Genomic DNA, 21,824 nt, shown 5'->3' with positions numbered 1-21,824 from the left:
AATTCATCATATATCTGATTCCAGAATTTTTTTATTCCCTCACACTTCCACCACATATGTATGAAGTTCCCTTCATTGGTTTTGCATTTCCAGCAGGCCTTGTTGCCGGTCTTATACATCCTATTTAGTTTTTCTGGGGTTAAATACCATCTGTATATCATTTTCTCTAAGTTTTCTCTAATCGCCGCACTTGCTGTAAATTTTATTCCCTCATTCCATAGTTTTAACCATTTCTCATGTTCTATATTGTGCCCCAAGTCTCTTGCCCACTTTACTGTAACTTCTTTAATTTCTACATCTTTTGTATCATATTCTAATAAAATATTATACAATTTAGATAATAGCTTAGATTTACTTTCAATTATTTCAATTTGGAATTTGGAATCACATCATCAGAGGTCCGATATATGAAGTTTGGGAAAAAAATAGAAAACTGCTCGAACCCAAAACACCCTGGTGGCTATCTCCAACAGATATTCTATCATTTAAGAAGACAAATTTGGAGGAACAAAGTTTAACATATGAAGATCTACTGACAAGTTCCCAGGAAGGCTGGAAATTAAGACCGTATGAGGAGTTGAAAGAAAAATTGAAGGGCTGGCTACATTACCATCAAATTAACGCAAGATGGACGGAAGACAAGAAAGTAGGAATGAGTGAAAAGAAATCAAAATTCCAAATTCCAAACTGAAGCAAAGTTCTTAACCTGAGGTACTATTTCTGGGTTAGTGGAGTCTGTAACCTGAAGCGTCTGTAACCTGAGGTAACAATGTAATGGGTCCCACTAGCTGAAGCTCAGGCAAAAACCTCTGCTAGTGAAACAGGCCTTCCTCCCCCCCCCACCCCTGCCCCCCCAGTTGACTCTGGGTAGGAGTCAGAAGAACCTCCAGAATTGCACATGGGAAGGGGAGAGGGGAGATAGTTCCATCAGGGAAGCAGGAATGCTTGCATTGACAGAGCAATCTCCTTAGCGCCACGCTGAATTCCTCCCAAAGACTTTGCACAATGTAAACCATTCAAGCAAAATATTTGCTCGTAATAGCCAATCTTTTTATTAGGTGGGCTTGGTATTTTAAGTCTATTCTGATATTTTAATTATCAGTTACGTTGCTTGTCTTTTTGTTTTTAAAACAGATTTAATTATGTATTATTGCTCAATCTCTGTTATCTGGGATTCAAGCAGCCTCAGTGGCTAGCAGTGCCTTTTACCAGTTATAGCTGGTGTGCCCATTACAGCTATTATTGGATGGGATAGCTCTGCTGTGGTGAATCATGCGCTGGTAACATCAAGACCTGATAAATAGAATGTGTTCTATGTGGGGCTGATGGGGCAGGTATAATCTCCTCTAACTTTGGTTGAATGCCGTCCCAAATCTATATACAATTTTAAATTACAGTTGTGTGATACACAAAGGAGGGAGGCAATATCCATGTTGAGCACTGTTCAAATTCCCATACTTCTTTTATTTATTTGTGTTGTATTACTTGGTTGTCTCCAGAGAACAAAAGAGACAAAATGGATATGGTTGTACAGATTATTGGATCAAAATTTGTTCTCGAGTGTGTGTAAGATTTATGGCACTCAGTAGTTTCTTGACACGCTCAAATAAGACAGATCACTTTCTCTCCTCTTTGTCTTGAGCTGGCTTACCATTCCTCCTGCTTCTTTACAGACAGTCTCCTTCTACTGTGCCAGCATGGCATTCTTTTCAGACTAACAAACATCCCCGCATGACACTGGGATGTACTGTATCTATGTGAAATCTATCAGCATTGAGAGACCTCCTGCCATCTCTTCAGTGACAAGCAAAATCTGAATCCTAGTTTCAAGAGCTGAAAAGATAATATACACAACCTGATCACTGGGCAGCTTTCTGCATTTGTAGAAAGTAAAAACAAATGAAATAGAACAGAATATTTTCAGGGGGGAAGCCAGGGCTTTTCCAGAGGCCAACAAAATCTGGGTTTTATCTCCTGAACAATCATTGTGCATACTAATAGCAATATCAGTTGATAGAATCATAGAATTGGAAGACACCACTAGGGCCATCTAATCCAGCCCCCTGCAATGCGGGAAGGAGTCTTTTTGTTCTCTGACAGCCAGTCCTTATGTAGCCAAAAACAATACCACCCACCAACAAGTGGAGGAGTGGGGAGCCTCCAGTCCATAGGTCTGCCAGACTTTCCCATTGGGCTTCTTTTGGCCAAGCCACACCCACCTGCCCTACAGATACATCAGATCAGAGACAGGTAGAGGAGGAGCTTTCACAAAAGGGACTTTGCAGACAAAATGCAAAGGCATCAGCTGGTTGCCAGGTGAGTGTTCCCCATGTAGCATTAATGGACAGATTAAGGCTTGCATTGATGGTATGCGATGAAGAACATGAATTGAGGGACACACAGACCCTCACATGACCAAGTCTTCAGAAACAGGTCACCACCCATACTGTTTATATCTCACACATCTTAATGGGTTGCCCTAGCCATGCAGCTTCCAACATATATAAATACATAATAAAAACATTAAGCATTTAAAAAACTTCCCTATACAGGATTGCCTTCAGATGGCTCGGGGGCTGGATAACTCCATACCCTCCAACATTTATCCAATGAAAATAGAGACAAGTAAGGAAAAGTTGGACATTCTGGGATCAAATCAGAAACCGGGGTGGCTTCTTTAAATCAGGAGCGTCTCTGGAAAAGGGTCTTGAAGGGTCTGTAATATTACACTAAGAGGCCTGTATGTGTGATGGACTGGTGTGAATGTGATCCCTCTCCAAAGGTGTGAGTGGGTGAAGCACTGCTCTGATCAACCCATTGCTTACTTGTGCATGGGGAAGAGTGAGAAACAAGGTGCTCCTCTACTGTGTCTCATCAGACCTCCATCTCTCCGGATCTCCATTATATGCGCTCAGTGTTCCATTTTCAATACAAACATTGGCATTTTTAGACAACAAATGAAATGGATATCTCTTGGGTTTCTACTAAGTACTTTACATACCACCCCTCTTCACACATTAAGAAGCTGTTTCCATGCAACAACTGTTCCCCCCACCTTTCATTCTGTTGTTTACTTGCTGTTGAATGTTTCCTTTCTCTAACTGAGTATTTTCGGTAATTAATTTTTCTCCCCATGGTATTGGCAAATTGCCATGCAATGGGTTTGAACGGGGGGTGGGGGTGGAATCCACGGAAAACCGATTCCCAGTGCCAGAAAGGTAAAGTACAAAAGCCATTATCTGTAACTGTTGCCAGGGTAAATTATAAATAAGTGACCTAGTCCAGTGTGTTTATTATCCAGCTTTAAACCCATTGACTCAGCATGAAAATAACATGACGCCAAGAGATGAATTGTAATCAGATACACCCCCCGCAACCCCTGCCAAAACTGCAGCTCACAAACACTGAGACAGCAGTAAGTTTCACAAGTCCTTTTGCATCAGAAGGAGTGACTTGGGGCACATTGTCACTCTAGAACATGAAATAATAGCCCTGTCACAGCACTGTCTGGCACTGAAGGCACTATATATAGTACGGCCTCCTTTGTCCAAAAGTCCTCAGGGGTGGGGTGGGTGACAGTGGCTAAACAGAGGAAAGAGAATAGTTCTGCTTACATAGAAATGTATCCATGCACACGTGTAAGGGAGCAACTAGGCTTTGGGAAGGGACACGGGTGGTGCTGTGGGTTAAACCACAGAGCCTAGGGCTTGCCGATCAGAAGGTAGGCGGTTCAGATGCCCACGACGGGGTGAGTTCCCGTTGCTCGGTCCCTGCTTCTGAATGTATACATTCAGAAGAAGACTGTGGTGGAATTCTCCTGGGACGGAGCCACTTTAGATTGCAGGAAGAAGGTTGCCTGTTTGAATCCACATCCAAACTCTCCCACCCATGGAAAGCCAGATGAAAGCCTGGTCTTCCTCTTGATGTAACAGGGGCTTATCCACAGTTATCTTTCCTCCACACTTTCCAAGCATAGTGCACACTTTAAAGCTCCGTGTCCAAGATCTTTCTCTCTCTCCATTTTTTGCCCTGCAGCTTTCCCCACAAAATCCTGCTTTTTTTAAAGTTGAACTGGAGCAAAGAGCAATGTGAAGAAAACCCAATTTGATGTTTGTTGTACCTCAGAGAGCGGGTTCTTGCAGGGAAAGCTCTGGGGCAATGAAAGAGTGCTTGGAAACTGAGCTTTAAAGTGTGGGCCTGAACAATGTATAATCCTATCCTGGCCCCTTGTGCAGGGGCAGACCTTGGTAATTTGGCACCCTGTGTGAGGCCAAAATTTGATGGCCCCCACCCAGCCCTTGTATTGCCTTCCAAAAGCCATGTAAGGGAGGCACTAGGCTTTGGGAAGAAGGCTCTAGGGCTCTGGCAGTGAGAAAAGAGAACTTTAGGACGCTGCCACAGCCCTCATGCCTCCTTCCAGAACCTGGGGCAAGCGCTGACCAGGCTTCAAGAACGCACCACCTCCACTCGGCACCCAGTGCAGGGGAATTGGGCGCACTGCCCTAAACCCACCTCTGCCTTGGGAAATTGTTTAATAATGGCTGCTTACCAGTCTCCAGATGGGCATTAGCTACTACAATGGATTTGCAACCATCAGTTTTTGGAGAGATGAAAAATGCTTCATGCAAATAATGTAGTGTTTTCCATCACTCTCACCAGCGTTGTTTAATCTGCCAAGTAAAACTGAGGCTGCACTTGAGGCATTCATAACAGAGCTCAAAATGCAGTATTTCACTCTGTACAATAGAATGGATAAGAGAGAGAAAAGGCTTTTTTCCAAAGGAAGGCAGACTCTCCTAATTCTGCTACGAGGGCCATGAGTGATATGTAATAGGGTTACATGATTCTGACACCAAGGGTAAGAGAGACTGCGATGGGTGGGTGAGGTGTCAAATGTGCTCTCTGGTGCATCCAGCAACTCAGCTTTCTCAGCAGAGAGACAAAGCAAGGAGGAGAGGGGGAAGGGCAGATCATCGGCTTTGTATGCAGAAGGTGCCAGCGTCAATTCCCAGCATCTTCAGACAGAGCTGAGAAAGTAGAGCTGAAGAGCTGGTTCTTGTCAAAATAGACAGCGTGGTGTCCTTGGAAGTTCTAGGTCTGCAACTCCCATAAGTCCTAGGTAGCATGGCCAGTAGGAATGATGGGAGTTGGAGACCAACAACATTTGGAAGGCACCACACTGGCAACCCCTGAGCTAGAAGGGCCAATCGTATGACTTGGTAGAAAGAAGTTCCCTGTGTTACTATCATGAGGGATTTTGCAAGTTCTATTGTTCCTTGCTATAGCTGATAATATACTACTACGAAACCACAAGATCTGAGCCAAATACTAACACGGCAAAGTCTCAGGGTTGTCAGTGGGTGTGAAGTCAATGCTCATGACATCAAGTAGCTAAGGCACACCTTAACCACTATACAGACAACTCAGTCAAGATGTGCTGGTTGAGAGGAAGACAGCATTTCAGGGGTCTTGAAATAAGCAAAGCCTGGGCATAAAACACAGGAATTTGCCTTATGCTGATCATGTGGCCATCCCATTCAGTATTGTTTACTTTGACAAGCAGTGGCTATCCAGAAGAAACCTGCTAACAGTTTCTTTCAAATGGGAGATTTGAGAGACTAAACCTGGGACCCTCTGCAAGGAAAACATTCTTCCATTCACCTATATACTTTTCCCTAGACATGGCAGATTCACGTATAAAACAGTGGCAGGCAACATGGACTAAAAGTGGCCAGCATGCTTATTCAGTGAGATAGAAATGATTTAACCCCTGTCTAACCTCTGCACAGGTAGCTTCAGTAAGAAGGGGAGAGCTCTGGAAACACACATAATGTACCATAAGCCCTGACACAGGCTGCCTGGCCATATGTTTATCGGGGAAGCAGGTTTGGCCTCACTAGGCTATGAATAGGATAAGATAATGGTCCATTGCCTCTGTTTTCTGCTCACTGGTCAATCTAGTTACTGATGTAAGGGCACACAACTGTCATAAAGGCTGCCTCTCCCAGTAATTGTGCCACTGTAATTAATTTCAGTACCCATAGAAGCACAGAGATGGAGGGGATCTCCAGTATCATTTAGTCTAGCCTCTCCTAGAAAATCCAGCATCCCAGATCTGGGCCAATATCCCAGATATGTGGCCAGCTCTCATAAAACATCTCTAGTGAAAGAGTGTCTACCTTCTTCCACTGTTGAACAGCTCACAAAATTATTCCTCTTTTCTTTAAGTTTTCCCTCTCTATAATATGAACCCATTGGTTTGGATTCTCCCCTCTGGGGCAACAGAAACTAGATTTGCTCCAACCATCTATGTGACCATCTTCAACCATCTATGTGACCATCTTCAAATATTTGAAGGCGGATATCATATCATCAATAATCTCTTCTCCAGGCTAACTCCATGCCCAGCTTCTTCAACCGTTCCTCTTAGGACTTGGCCTCCAGGCCTCTCACCATCTTTCTCACTCTTCTGCAGACCATGATCCAGTTGGTCCATATTCATCTTTAACTACAGTATGCTGCCCAGTACTAGAAACCATGCTACCAGTGAGTTCTGTCCAAAAGCAGAATGAGACCATTCCTTTTCATAATCTAGACACTAAGGTGTTGTGCAGTGTGAAGGTGGTGGCAATATGCCCTGCCTGAGCTCTTTCCTTGTTGTAAGGCGGGCAAAGGAAGCTCAAAACAATGGACAGAAACACTCCTACAAAGGAGATGGAAAAACACTGCAACATTTTGTTGCCGTTCCCACTTTATCTCTCAGTCTTACTAGAAACTCATCTCTATGAATCCAGCTTTGCAGAATAGGAGCACTATTAACAATGTTTCTGCTGGGGGCGTGGAATGATGCAAACTAAGGTAAATGTGACAGTGTCTGCTCAGGATTTGTCATGTTTATGATTTGAACAACATGATTGACTTTATGCATCTTTATTTATTATACAGTCCTAGTGAAGTATGCAAAGTACAAACCTGACATTCACCCCAGAGCAATTGCAGAGCAGAGGCCCCTCATTAGATGTTTTTAAAAAATGAGCAGTAAAGAAGAGTATTTTCTGATGCCTCATTATGGAAGTCCCAAAGGAGTTTGCTGTTTTTACCCCTAGGTAACTGAAGCTGAGAAATCATTCCCAATTGAAAAAGAGACCTCAAGCACATCTGGATGTTTTAAGCCATCCTAGAAAAGAACAAATGTGTTTTGTATGGTGCCTAGTCCATCTGTGTTATGGCATTTATGTACTTCATATTTTTTTATCATGTCCTTCTACCAATTTGGAACACAGGTTGGTTTGCCAGTAGTTTTTTTTATTACAGTATTATTATTAATTTGAATTAATTGTACCTACTGTATGCTTTTTGTAATCCTATTGTACACAGCTTGGAAACTTAAGTGTTGTATTACTAGATGAAATAAACTGAATAGTGTGTAAAAATTGTAATCACAATAAGACAGCCTTATTTGTGGCAAAATGACATGCCAACCTATATATAGTGTGGAGCACTGGGAAGAAGCATCATGTGCCAAAAAATGTGGGCAGGTGCTTCTTTGTTGAGGACAGAGAGAAAAGACATGCAAACATCTTGCATGGTCACCAAAGGGAATGGCGATGACTAGGTGATCAAAGAATTTGTTAGAACTGTTGAAGAAAGATTTCCTCTTTCATTTTATAAATGAGAAGCTTGTGGTCCTTAAGGCTGTAGATATAATCCTTCAAAATACAATCACTCTTTCTCCCATATGCAAAGTTTCCCCTTGTAGAGGGGGGAATAACTGCATGCAGCCATACTCTAAAAGAGAAGTATGAGAGATTGGCTTTATTGTCCAGGCTGCAGTTTGGATAGAAGTTACTAAAACTGCTAAATGAGATAATACTAAGTCAAGCAGAAGTGAGATATGATGGGAGCAATCACCAGATGAAATCAGTTGGAACTCCAGCTATGTGAGTCACATGTTAAAGGGGCAAGATTCAACAGATGTTTGTGAGGCTCCTAAACTGTTGTGCATTCTGGGAATCCTTTGTTTATAGTAGGGGTGAAGGGAAGTTTGGCCCTCCAGATATTGCTGAACTACAACTCCTGTCACCCCTGGCCATTGGCCATGAGAATTGTAGTTAAGCAACATCTGGACCAAAATTGCTTCCAGTAGCATCTTAAAGACCAACTAAGTTAGTTCTTGGTATGAGCTTTCGTGTGCATGCACACTTCTTCAGATACACTAAAACAGAAGTTGCCAGACCCTTCTATATAGTGAGAAGGTGGGGAGGGGTATTACTCAGAAGGGTGGTGGGAATGGGAGATTGGCAGATAGCTGAGATGAGCCTGTTGACGACTCTTAACGACTGTAATAGGTCTTACAGGAAAAGGCAAGGGGTGAGAAGGTGAGAAATGGCTTAGTCATGTATAATGAGATAAGAATCCAATGTCTTTGTTCAGACCAGGTCTCTCCATGGTTTTAAGTTTGGTAATGAGTTGCAATTCAGCAGCTTCTCTTTCCAGTCTATTTCTGAAATTCCTTTGTAGTAAAACAGCTACTTTGAGATCTTGTATAGAATGTCCTGGGAGATTGAAGTGTTCTCCTACTGGTTTCTCTGTTTTGTGATTCTTGATGTCAGATTTATGTCCGTTTATTCTTTGGCATAAGGTTTGGCCTGTTTGTCCAATATACAGAGAGCTGAAGGACACTGTTGGCATTTGATGGCATACACAATGTTAGACGATGAGTAATTAAATAGTCCCGAGATGGTATGTGTGATGTTGTTGGGGCCAGTAATGGTGTTGTCCGGGTGTATGTGGCAGCAAAGTTGGCATCTGGATTTATTGCAAGCTCTGGTGCCAGTGTCCGTGTTAAGTCTGGTTGTAGTATTATTGTGGGTTAGGAGTTGTTTAAGATTGGGTGGCTGTCTGTAGGCAATGAAAGGTCTTCCTCCCAGAGCTTGAGAAAGAGAAATGTCATTGTCCAGGAGAGGTTGTAGATCTCTGATGATGCGTTGTACTGTTTTAACTTGGGAGCTGTATGTGATGACTAGAGGTGTTCTGTTATTTTCTTTTTTGGGTCTGTCTTGCAGCAAGTTCTCTCTGGGTATCAGTCTGGCTCTGTTGATCTGTTGTCTAACTTCATCTGCTGGGTATTTTAGTTCTAAAAAGGTTTGCTGTAGATCTCTTAGGTGAGAGTCTCTGTCTGTAGAATTGGAACAGATGCGGCTGTAACATAGTGCCTGGCTATATACAATGGACTGTTTGGTATGTTTGGGATGGTAGCTAGAGGCATGTAGATATGTTTGTCGGTCAGTTGGTTTATGGTATAAGGTGGTGTCTATGTGTCCATCCTGTATTTTTATAGTAGTGTCCAAAAAATGTATTTCTTGCATAGATTGATTCATTGTAAGGTTGATTGTGGGGTGAAAATCATTAAATTTCTGGTGAAAGGTGTCCAGGGTCCAATGCGATACATTGACGATATTTTTATCATCTGGACACATGGTCAACAGACCCTGGACACCTTTCACCAGAAGTATTGCTGCCACATACACCCGGACAACACCATTACTGGCCCCAACAACATCACACATACCATCTCGGGACTATTTAATTGCTCATCGTCTAACATTGTGTATGCCATCAAATGCCAACAGTGTCCTTCAGGTCTCTATATTGGACAAACAGGCCAAACCTTATGCCAAAGAATAAACGGACATAAATCTGACATCAAGAATCACAAAACAGAGAAACCAGTAGGAGAACACTTCAATCTCCCAGGACATTCTATACAAGATCTCAAAGTAGCTGTTTTACTACAAAGGAATTTCAGAAATAGACTGGAAAGAGAAGCTGCTGAATTGCAACTCATTACCAAACTTAAAACCATGGAGAGACCTGGTCTGAACAAAGACATTGGATTCTTATCTCATTATACATGACTAAGCCATTTCTCACCTTCTCACCCCTTGCCTTTTCCTGTAAGACCTATTACAGTCGTTAAGAGTCGTCAACAGGCTCATCTCAGCTATCTGCCAATCTCCCATTCCCACCACCCTTCTGAGTAATACCCCTCCCCACCTTCTCACTATATAGAAGGGTCTGGCAACTTCTGTTTCAGTGTATCTGAAGAAGTGTGCATGCACACGAAAGCTCATACCAAGAACTAACTTAGTTGGTCTTTAAGGTGCTACTGGAAGGATTTTTTTATTTTGATCTGGACCAAAAGTTTCCCATAGGATCATTTACACATAACATATCTGAGGGGTGTGGATGGTTATATTTTAGAGGGCTGTTTAAAACAGCTTCCCACTGCCACTGATGATGACGACTTGAACTTATTATTTGCTTGTTACACAAGGAAAAGGTCTCCAAGCCACTTACAAGACCATGTTAGATTTGGCATAGAAAGTAGCATTACTAAATGGTTGGTAGTATGAATCAGACACAAGGAGAGTGTTGAAAGGTGAGTTTCCTTTTTTCGTATAATTATTCTACCTGCTGGCACATATTAATCGTATCTGAATTATTTTCTTCTTTTTGAAAGCTTGTTTCTCGTGCTTAAAATGCTCGAGAATATTTCTGATTCAAATATGCCATTTCATTGTACTGTAGCATTCCCTCATTAGCCAGTCATTAAACGTTTTAAATGCTAATGTACACCTGTTAGACTGTGCAGATCGTATTGGAAGTTACTGGCACAGGAAAGCTCAAGAACGCTCCACAGTGTAAAAGGCTCAGATGTGCTCTGCAGCGTCGCCACGATACCAGACTCTTTAAATCAACCCAACCCAATGTCTTCCAAAACCAGCTTGGTGCCCTCTAGATATCTTGAAGTTTTGGTCAGAAACTTATAAACTGGGTGAGGCTGTTCTCAGTGACACTTTTACAATCACTTGCCTTCCAAGCATGGGCACCTCTTTGCCATACTGGTGTCAGGGAATGGAAACAGAAAGAAAACAATATATTTATCTTATCCAGTTAAGAGCATGGAGGAGCATGCAAGTTTTGATCTGTGAAGTGTGATCTGTGAAGTGTTATATGAATGCACCTCCTACATATGAGGTCGAGGTTCCTTCAGCCCCACCTAAAATATTTGAGGGGACCACCCCCCCAAAGTTGATGGGCAATGTCATTCAAATGGTGTATGTATGCTGCATCTCGTTATAAGATACTAGGTGGAATGCAACACACGCTAATATGATTGTTTCATCAGTGCAAGCATGTGGCAGACAGAACAATCTCTTCTCCCCAAACACTATTGGGAGGGTTCTCCCAACCCTCCAGGGTAGACTGAGGGAAGCATGGAGGTGCACAGGAGGAGAAGAGGGGGAGTCCTGTTGCACGTGCAGGAGTCCTTTTGCTAGCTTCTGCTACCTCACTGGGTTCATTGAATCAAGCCCACTTGACATCTATTTTATATTCCAAAGAAGGGCTGTATTTCATGAAGCAAAGAATCCTTTCCTCATTTTCATACTGTGAAAGTGCCATTGTCTAGAGCAGGGGTAGTCTACCTTTTTATACCTACTACCTACTAATGCATCTTTCTTGATGGTAAAATTTCCTTACCACCCACCAGCGCTCGATGGAAGGAGGATTCAGCTTGTGCCGTAGAACTCCCTACTGCCCACCTAGAATCCTGAAACGTCCACTAGTAGGCGGTAGGGACCAGGTTGACAACCCCTGCTCTAGAGCAAAATTTATCTGCGTACAATTAACAAAAAATGGCCTCACTTCTGTCAAGAATGAAAACATGTCCAAAACCCTACTTTTTACCATGAGTTCTAAATGGCTTCATCTTCATTAATACTTAATAAATATTCATTGCATCAATGGGGTGTAACTATGGAAAGTTTTGAAGGAGGGTATATAAATTCAGGCCTTTGCTTGAATGTTCTCACAAACAAGTCATACAAAAAAGTAATACAGAAAGGTAGCTGTCAGGGAACTGCCATCGGAAGGACAGGAGGTGGAAGGGCTCACACAGGTTGGGAGAGACTCAGCAGCTGAAGAGGGAACCAGCAGGGGGAGAGGAGGGGCTCCGAGGGAAAGTGAGCAGGAGGGATGGCTCAGAGACACTTCCAGCGAGGACAGTGGGGAAGTTTCAGGACCTCCTATAGGGACACCCACTCCTCGCCGGAAGCTGTCACGCCGAGAGTCCAGAAGACGTGTTTCCGTTAAGGAGCTTTTATGTTGGAAACGATTCCGAAAGCAGCCACTGTCGGAATCTGCCAGCGACTGACGGAGCCATGCTTAAGGCGCTCCGTCACAGACAGAGTTTTTGCGGTCTTGACCAAACTCTGAGGGATTAGGATTTTACGCACAAGCAGCTCATCATCCCATCACAGTAGCCATATTAGGAACCTTCACTAGGCCAATCTACATATCACAGCACAGTGTGCCTAGCACATCAACTGGTACATGGTCTAAAACTGACATCTACCTTTAGTAACATAAAGATTGTCTAGTGTCTCTTGGTTCTGTTTTTCCACCCATCAAGGAGCCTGGGTGCTTTGCCTAACGATGGAAGTAACAGCCTTTCCTTCTTTCCTTTTTGGGGTTTCAGGGATGGGAAGCAGTTGTTCAGCAGTTCAGCAGTTGTTATGCTTCTTGATCCCTGCAGGACCTCAGTGCATCCTGAAATCTGCACCTTCATCTGAATGTCTGCTATCTCCTCCCCTAGTCCATCTGAAGACCAGGTGCAGCTGCCATTGCTTCAGCATCAGCAAAAGGTTTTTTGGGAGGTTTCTTTTTAATCTGCCCTCTGCCCTGCTTACCATCTTGCCTAAAGACAGAATCTGGAGAACTCAAAAGCTTGCATACTATTTGTGAAATTCTTCTAATAAGGATTTGGGAAATTCTCAAGAGCAAGTGTGCAAGTTGGATTACTGCAAGACAATCATTAGGGGCTTCCCTTGTGCTTGACCTGGAAGCTGTAAGTAATCAGTGGAGAATGCCAAGGCCAAGTACCAGGCTATTAGTATACAAAGCCCTTAACAGCTTGGGGCCAGTTTATTTGCCAGATTGCCTTACCTAATATATGCCTGCACAACCATTTCAATCTGCGTATCTGGCACTGTTACAGATGCCACAAGATACTTGCTTTGCACTTGTAAGAAATCAACCTTTCAGTGTGGCAGCACCTATACTTTGGAACTCCCTGCCAATAGATATCAGTTAAGCATTTTGGCTGCACTTTTTTTTGGTGCCAGCTTATAACATTTTTTGTTGAGGCAAGCCTACCTAGACATGTAGGTGTTATATGTGTTTTATTTTATTTGCTACTGACTTTTTTTAATTACACTTTGAATATTTGAATACCTGCTTTTAACTGTTTTTTATCAACAACACTTTGTGCATTATTTTATATTGCTGTAAACCACTTTGTGGTGTGGGTTTTTGTCTTGTTTTACAACCAAGCAGTTCATAAGTGTCATTAATTAACAAATCGTTTACTGCCAGCTTCCTAAGCCTGGATCTTATAAGCCAAAAGGGATCCTGTGTTATAAGCAGCAGGAAGAGTCTTCTCTGCATCCACCTTTGGCCCTATTCCTATCGTGTAGTGTGAAGAATGTGGCCCTTCCTTTAGCATTATTGCATCTTCCACAGACTAGGCTTGCCATAAATCAGGAAAGTTCCTGACATGTCCTGATTTCCGGGTGTAAAAACAGTGTCAGGGAGGAATTTTGCCGAATTGGCAAAATGTCAGGGAAAACCATCCAGATGTATGGAAACACGATGGAAAAAGCAGCTTAAAATCACAACTTTGCGAGTGTCAGGAATTTTACTTTTTGAAATATGGCAATCCTACCACAGACACACGTGCTTATACCCATCTTCTGCAACTTTTACTTCACTGTTTCAATATACTCCTGCAAAGGTTTAACAGCTAGAAAGCAAAGGAATCAGAAGACACTGAAGATTCCAGGGGAAAAAAAATGGATTCAGGGTGCTCTAGGAGGGAGTAGAAGTGAGAAGCAAAGAAGTACATTTTGTGACCTCTTTTCAAATGATAGCAACACCTTCAGCTCACAGATTCTTGTATAATGTGGCAGTCTGATATATTTGCAAATGCAGTCTTCTACAGGTTATGTGCTCAAATGTGCCACCTCTTGACTACTATGTAGCAGACAATGTGATGCCCTCCAACTGTTGCTGGACTTCAGTTCCCATCATCCCCAACCACTGGCCATGTTGGCTGAGGCTGATGGGAGCAGTAGTCCAATAACATCTGGAAGGCAAATGACAAAAGTAGCAGAAACACCTGTTTTCTCCACACAACCCAATTATTATGTCTATATACCACTCTGGAAATCTCATCCTTTGTATTGTCCACTGAACAGCAGAGGCTGAAACAGATTTATTTTAAACACATCATGTCTACAATGGCTCAGATCTAAATTATAATTGGACAAGATAACATTTCTGTGCACCAAGGTGAGGGTACCCTCTCTCCAAGTATTTCATGTGCACTGTCTTACTTGCTAATAACTAAACCTTCTGTTTCTTTAATCACCAGCTCACTTATTTCAGAGTGGATTTGACAGTCCAAATAGACTTCAGCAGATCAGCCTGAAATAAGGAAGTTAAATGGCATGCGCCTAATACCATGGACATGTATATACAGATTGCTGTGTTTGTTTATAAATCAATGGGATAGGTTTTTTATTATATTCAACTTATGTTCAACATAATATCCTGTTTATGTATAAAATGAGTACGTCTGTTGAACATAAGTTGAATATAATAATAAAAAAACCTAATTCTCTACCCTGTTTCCATATGGAGGTAATTCAACTCCACTTTTAGAATTGTGTTGAAACCAATAAAGAACCACATTCCTAAAATCAGAGTAATTACTTGGGCCACTTTACACATGCATATGCATCACGTGGTTCCTCAACGCTTCCAGCTGATTCAGACATGCATGTTCATCACTTGAGAAGTGCAATGTCTAGCAATGAATGGGACATAACAGATCTAACACCACAATTGGGGCTTTCATTTTGTGCAACATCATCTCGAATAAATTGTCTTCACTCAAGTTCACACCCCAGTCATTTAGTGTACAATGATCAGCTGGATGAAGTCAAGTGTATGTGTGTGAACTAGGCCTTGATAACTACAAGTGAATACACTCTACTAAAAAGCATTTGTGTTTCCAAAGTATTAAGTTCTGTTTATGGTGTTGGATCTGTGATGGATCACTCATATACGCAAAGCACATTTTAATTACTAGGTGATTAATATGCTTGTGAGAACAGAGCTTCATAAAGGCCTAAACTAGTGCACATGTAAATATCACAATTGGTATTTTACAGACTCCCAATTAATTTTTAATGGACTTAGAAAGAACTTACCTTTGAAATTTGGCCTTATTCGTGCATCATAACCTGATGTCCGTCCCATCAGTTTGTCCAAGAAATCCGAAGGAGACAGTGCCTGTGAAGGGGTTTTCCCAGATCTGGAATCATGTTCTTTACAGAAAGTTGTCCTAAACAAATAGTTAACTACCATTAGCCATTATTCTTTGATTGAATTCACATAATTTCACGAGAGAAATCTATTGCCAATTTGAAAAGAAAGCAACAATATGTTGATTATATTAATAAAGTATTACATATCATTCTCAAATATGGAAGAGCCAACAGCGTCACAACTCTTCAAGAATCAGGCAAAAAATGTCGAGGACTGAGTTTTTTTGTTCAATATTGGCTTTTACTTAGACATCATTGAAGAATTTTATAAGTATCACTGATGGCATATGGATATTGACCAAACTGCGGGAGGCAGTGGAAGACAGGAGTGCCTGGTGTGCTCTGGTCCATGGGGTCATGAAGAGTCGGACATGACTGAACAACTAAAAAACAACAATCATAAATATGCAGCTGCCTTACTTTGGGTTCATAGTAGTTTAGAAAAACTGGCAAAACTTATCACAGAGAAGTTAGAAACCTTGGCTGTGTTAGTGTACAGAACATTACACAAGCACAGACACTCTACAATCTTAATAGGCATTAATTAAATGACTTGGTTCTTCACCAGTTCTATTTATTTCCTCCAGGAAATGTTGAGATGTGAGGTTTTTAATTTTCAATCAGCCCACATCAAGCAAGGAGAATGGCCCCTTCCTGCAGCATTCATATCAATTTATATCCTATTTGGTGTTAATTGTGCTCTCATGCCTTCATAGCTTTCTTCATGTAACATGCTAAGCATTCCCCCTTAAGATAAAGAACAAGAAGTACTTGAAATGAACAAATTTGATCCACAAGGAAATGAATTCCATCATAATAACTCTCCCACACATTTTAATATATTCCTTTGTGTCTAAAATGTGTACTTTAATTGATGTATGTTTGAATAAACCATCTAATAGGGATCAGACGTAATCCTCTCAAAGGGACTTTTACAATAGGCTGTGTTCTAGTGTTATCTTAAAGTAAGTGCTAAAAATTGATTAAATGTGAAGAGAGAGCAGAGAAATGAAAAAGAAATACAATGGGTGGTATCCAACATTAGTCACACTCAGGGTGGATGCACTGAAATCAATAAACTTAAGTCCATTGATTTCAGTGGGTTTACTCTGAGTATGACTAATTTTGGATATCACCCTTTATTTATATAGTGACCACACAAATATGCATTCCGGGTTATTGGACACTGAAATCAATAAGTATTCCTGATCCCTACACTATGAAGCAGTAACATGTTACCTCATCAACTCTTGTAACGTCACATACCTGGTTTCCTTTGGAAGGAAGGGCGGAATGTAAATTTAATAAATAAACAAATAGCATTGCTAAGCAGGACATGACAACCGTTTTTTAAATTGGTATGTAGAGAAATTGGGATAGGCTGATAAGTAGACAAAATATGTAATTGTAAAATTGGATAATGATCAATTACACCATTGTTATTTGGAATAGCCTTTCATTAGCACCAACAGTTTCACTGAAGTGCATCAGCTGTCAGTTATATTGACAAATACATTATTCCTTTGGAAATAAAAACATAATGAAACTCATCTAAAAACCTGATTTGTCCATTTAACTATCTACCTTTTCCTTCTGCTGAACATACAGGGTGTTTAGTTGAAACAATATGATCTAGGCATGTTGAATGTTAAACAGATGTTTCTTGAAGTGATCAAAATCTGCTGGGATAATGACTTCTCTTTGAGGTTTCTTCCACAAGCAATTGTCTTTGTCTCTTTAGCATCACATACATGAATTCATATCTTTTTTTTTTACCCCATGTTAATTAATCCAGAATAGCTCCAGTCTTCCAGTTTTTACTCACAGTCACTAATACAGAACAGCACTGCTACTTTGCAGGTAAGCATGCATTTCAAGGATGTGGAAACTCTCCTCTGCCACCCTTTATGATTAGCACAACAGGGAGATTAAAGTGCATTAGAGATTAACTAAATACACTTGAGTATATTTCCTCAGACAAAAATAAGCCCATCCCCAAAAAAAACAGATTTTACTATCCTATACAGGAAGAGAGATAGCTGAGAGATTCCAATAATATTGAAGAAAGTAGATTTCAATTACATGGGGAAATGTTTCCAGTTTCATTGCCCATAAAACATTTTCTCTCTCTAACAGAAAGGGTATCTATATAACTTCACTTGGCCAAACTTGTTTGAATTTTTTAAAAGTATGTTGCCAAGCAACAGCTATTTTCAAATGGAAACCTGTCTGTAGTCTGCATAAATTTAAAATGAAATATTTATCAACACAGCTAAAATATGTCAAGTTTATGGAGTACTCCTCCTGTGTTGTCCTAAATCCCTACAGGTTTAATAGAGGCTTTCGGAACTGATTTCACCTACCTGAAGTGGTGTGTTTCTAAGAAAAAGGCAAACAAGGCTGTCAAAATGTTCACTAGCTGTCGGTTCATTCCTCCTGTTTTCTGCGTTGAGTGTGGAAAAATATCCCAGAAACGGTTCCAGAGTCAATCAAAGGGGAGGGAGGCTCTCAGAAAGTACTAGGTCTTCTCTAAATCCCCAAATCCAACAATAATTTAAATTTCTTTAAAATCAGAAAGAGAAGACCTGCGTTTCTATACATTGGAGACGACAAAAAATCAAAAGTACCAGTCCTCGGAATCATGGTTAGGTTAAGCCCAGGCACATCCGAAACAGCCAGCACAAAAGATACGAAGCATCTGAAAGGGCAGTTAGTCTAGGATGCTTTCACCCAAATCCTGAACCCCGCTCAGAAAAATCAAATCCTTCTCTACCTTAGCACCATGCCAAGGGGAATAGCGCTGCTGCCACGCTGGTCTGCCTTCCAGATCTGCTCTTATTTCCCTTGGGCTTGCACATCGGCATTTGTCTGAATCGTCGTTAAAAATGGGGGAAGAAGCTGTTTGCCTCTTGCCTTCCCTCCCTCTTCCTTATCGGCAAGTTGTAAATATCGAGAGGGGGTGATTGGTGTGGAGCTGGAGGGAAAATGCTACGCTCCCTCCTGTGCCGGAATGAGGGAAGGAGCCCTGATCTTACACACGGACTATAAATTTCAGCACTTGGACAGCTCCACGCTCAGCTTGTGCGCATGCTTCTGGCTCCATCAAACGTGACTGGAGTTCAGAGACGTTTCTTCCTCCAGGAACAGGCGCTTAACTCTCCCGTCCCATCGCCTGTTTTGGGTCCCAGCTTCCTCCCATAAACGCAGGGGGAGAGAGAGAAGAAATCTGAGGAAAGACGTGGCCAAATCTGCTGTTATACAGCTCCGTGGGGCGGGAGGGATACCAAGGGGGGAGAACAAGGAAGGCGCAGGAAGGGGAGGGGGAGAGACAGAAGAGGCACTTTGGGTGGGGAAAAGGCAGCGTGGGGAGAAGTCAGAAACCCGCCATGGTGCCTCAGAAATATGCATTATTTACACTCCTGCCACTTCATGAGAGTTACTGCTGCCAGACTGTATGTAGCATAGAAGGAGAGCCCCGGCTTCCCAGGGGTGGCGAGAGCGCTATGGGAACTCGGTTTGCCTGCCTTTCTCAGCACACGGCAGCTCCTGACTGAAATGGGAAGAAGTGGTGAGGTGGGGGGAAGACACCAAAGACCCCCAGGACCTCAATGAAGAAACCCCACAAGTGCCTCAGAGGACAGCATAACCTCCCAGAGGGGCTTCGATTATGGAAGCCACCCACTCTCGCCTCGTCTTCTGTGGAAACAAGGCATATCTTTGCACCTTGCTTGCTTGAGAAAGGAGGGACAGGTAAGAATGGAGGGGCGTGGAGCCGGTGGGATGGCAGAGTGAAATCATATCTTTTTACCTCAAGAGTTGGAAACGGGCCCCATTTGCAAGAGAAAAAGCAACCTTGGGGAAGAAATAGCCTCTTATTTTTGCATGGTGGAAGAGGCCACCTTTTGCATTGTCTCCTGGAAATATGCAGGATCCTTGACATCATTCAGCTGGCTGTGATTTTAACTCTCACCAGAAAGTCTGCTCACTGAAGAGCCTCTTTATTTGAATCTTCCACAACAGAACTTTCTGTTTCCAGAGTACATTTAATTAAGAGGTAAAGTGGACAGAGTGCCTGTGTATTTGTACTCAATAAGATGATGTGTCTCTCTCTCGTTCTGGCTCTGCTGTAGAAATTTGGAATGTAATGTCAAGCAAACCAGCCCCTCCTACGGCTGATGAAGATGTCAGCCAGATTTTTAAATGTCTCGTAACATACTGAGCATGACATTCCACAAGCAAAGGAGGTACTCCAATTTTATTGCCACTTTTTACAAATGAGGATTCAAGAAAGACATAGCGGGATGCCAGAGTGAAAGGGGACATTTTCTATGCCTCTTTTTAAATTTAAACAAAACAAAACACAACTTTACATCTTTCCCTCCAAATAAAATGCTCATCAAGAAACTGTATACATGAAGATCAGTATTTAAAATTTGTAATGCCCTGTTTGGGTCAAGAGGAATATTAGATTCAGTCCCCAACCCCAACCCTGAAACTCCCTATTACTTCTGAGCTAGCTTTTTCCTTCCGTTAATCTGATATGGACACTTTACATGTTTCCCATTAGAAAATCATTACATGGTGTTCAGTTTGAAGCTGCCCAGAGGAAGCTCTCATTTCCATTAAAGTTAAGTTGGCTTCTGGCTGGCCCCAGATTAGGGAAGAGTGAAGAGCCCAGTTCTTTCCTATCACAATGGCAACATCCCCTCTTCATTAAGCACACCATAAGATGTAAAGTAATTTGAAGCTGGACCCCAGGTGTCATGTGATATTGCAGTCAATTCAATTTAGATTCCCCTTTTAATTTATTCACCTGTTATTTCAATTAAAACTCATCACATGTGGAAGGATAAAGCACCTATGCTGAATCTACAATCTTCTGCCCAAGCTGTGTCTGACAAATTAATGAATTAATCCTCTGAATCAGAGAACACCATTACTGAGGGTGAAATTCAACTTAGCACTCCAGAGCATTTCTACTTGCCCAATAAAAATTATCTCCCCTCCTCCTGGCCCTCCAGGAAGGCATGGACAGTGCATAGGGGAGGGGAAGGGGGAAGCCTTATTGCATTAGTTGGAGTCTTAGCTCTGGCTTCTTCTAAGGGAACCAAGTATCTGAATCTGTCCATAAAGTTCCTGTGAGACTGGAGGCTCCTCCACTCTGTTGCAGTAGGAGACTTCTGGAGTGGACTGGGCCCCTTTAGCTGAAGAAAGACCTTCCAGTGTGGGCAACAGTTGCTATTATATAGGGCTCAGTCTCTGATTGTTGCTAAAGCAACATCAGAACCATACCTTACATCCATTATGAGCCTCATTTTGCTGCAGAGCAAGACATACACTGACCTTTATAATATTTATCCTTTCTAGCAGCTCAGTCCTGCAGTTAGCCTTCAACACTGATATGCAACAGATCTCTGCCAGATCAACTGAACTGATAGGATACATGCCTGACCCCCAGGCTAGACCCCTCAACCCAATATCAAAACTGACCTATGCTGTTCTTGGAATTTTTGTAGCTCAGACCTGCTCTCTACTGCTCCTGTCCATTCTTACCATCACCCTTCCAGTGTTTCCATTTGAAAATGTGTTCCTTTGAATACAACCCTAGTCACAAAATGCTTTTGTGAATGGTCTCCCTGTTGCCGAGGTGAAGCTGATGTACGCAACCATGTTATGGGTGTGGGAAAGAGAAGATGATTGGCCCAGAGTCTTTAAGGATCTGTTTGTGTTTGACCACTGTACTTGGAGAGTAGTACTTGCACTTTCAGCCTGGGAATAATTTCTGGTTGTGTGGTTTTTGCACCAGGGGAAACTTTGTAACCATTTGCCATGTGATTTGGTGACCTGATTTACTGCTTATATCATCCACCTAATATGCTTATATCATCCACCATCATTATTTCCCACAAATTGCAGGCAGGCAGAGAAATGCAACATATATAATTGACATTAGCAATATGGGCTGACAACACTATTCCTATCTCAGTTTTGTGAATGGCCTCCATTCTGTGCCAGCTGTAAGCACCCTCACTGAGAGAGACTGGCTTCATGAATGGGGAAAGTCTTCAGAATCTGCACTTAGGCTCAGAGCTTAATCCTCTTTTGTAAAGCTGTAAGAGACCTGGTCACTTTCAACATGGTCTGAGACATCTCTGCTTTGGCAAGAAAAATAAAAGTAGCGGAGGCAATAGTTCCTTCTGCTCCCAGCTTACCTGAGATGGAATGGAGTAAATTAAAAAGAATCCAGATGCTCTTCTCCCTTTACACTGTCCCCTGTATGGTGTCAGATGCAAAAGAATTTGTCGAACTATTTCTGGGGGGAAAACACCCTGAAAAACTCAAATGAAAATCTAGGTGATGGGGAACTAGTGA

The 21,824-nt window shown here is 42.0% G+C and overlaps 1 protein-coding gene across 13 annotated transcripts in view; it reads right to left on the bottom strand.

Moving 5' to 3' along the window:
* GLRA2 (glycine receptor alpha 2) overlaps window positions 1-19,415 on the bottom strand; it is a 123,474-nt gene extending 104,059 nt beyond the window's left edge. For 2 of the 13 annotated variants that reach the window (XM_081197087.1, XM_081197086.1), the window contains exon 1: window positions 15,336-15,429. Coding sequence is in view for 9 of the 13 variants with exons in the window: in XM_081197092.1 (XP_081053218.1) it covers window positions 15,336-15,469; window positions 17,816-17,883 (202 nt within the window). In the remaining 4 variants the exon portion in view is untranslated. Of the gene's footprint in view, window positions 1-15,335; window positions 15,470-17,815 lie in introns of those variants that run through there. The other 11 variants (XM_081197092.1, XM_081197088.1, XM_081197083.1 and 8 more) reach the window with 11 other exon arrangements.
* Between the last annotated feature and the right edge of the window lie 2,409 nt (window positions 19,416-21,824).

Source organism: Podarcis bocagei (genome assembly GCF_964188305.1).
Source record: "Podarcis bocagei genome assembly, chromosome: 6".
In the NCBI taxonomy this organism is placed as follows: Eukaryota; Metazoa; Chordata; class Lepidosauria; order Squamata; family Lacertidae; genus Podarcis; species Podarcis bocagei.
This window is presented reverse-complemented; position numbering and strand designations above follow the sequence as displayed.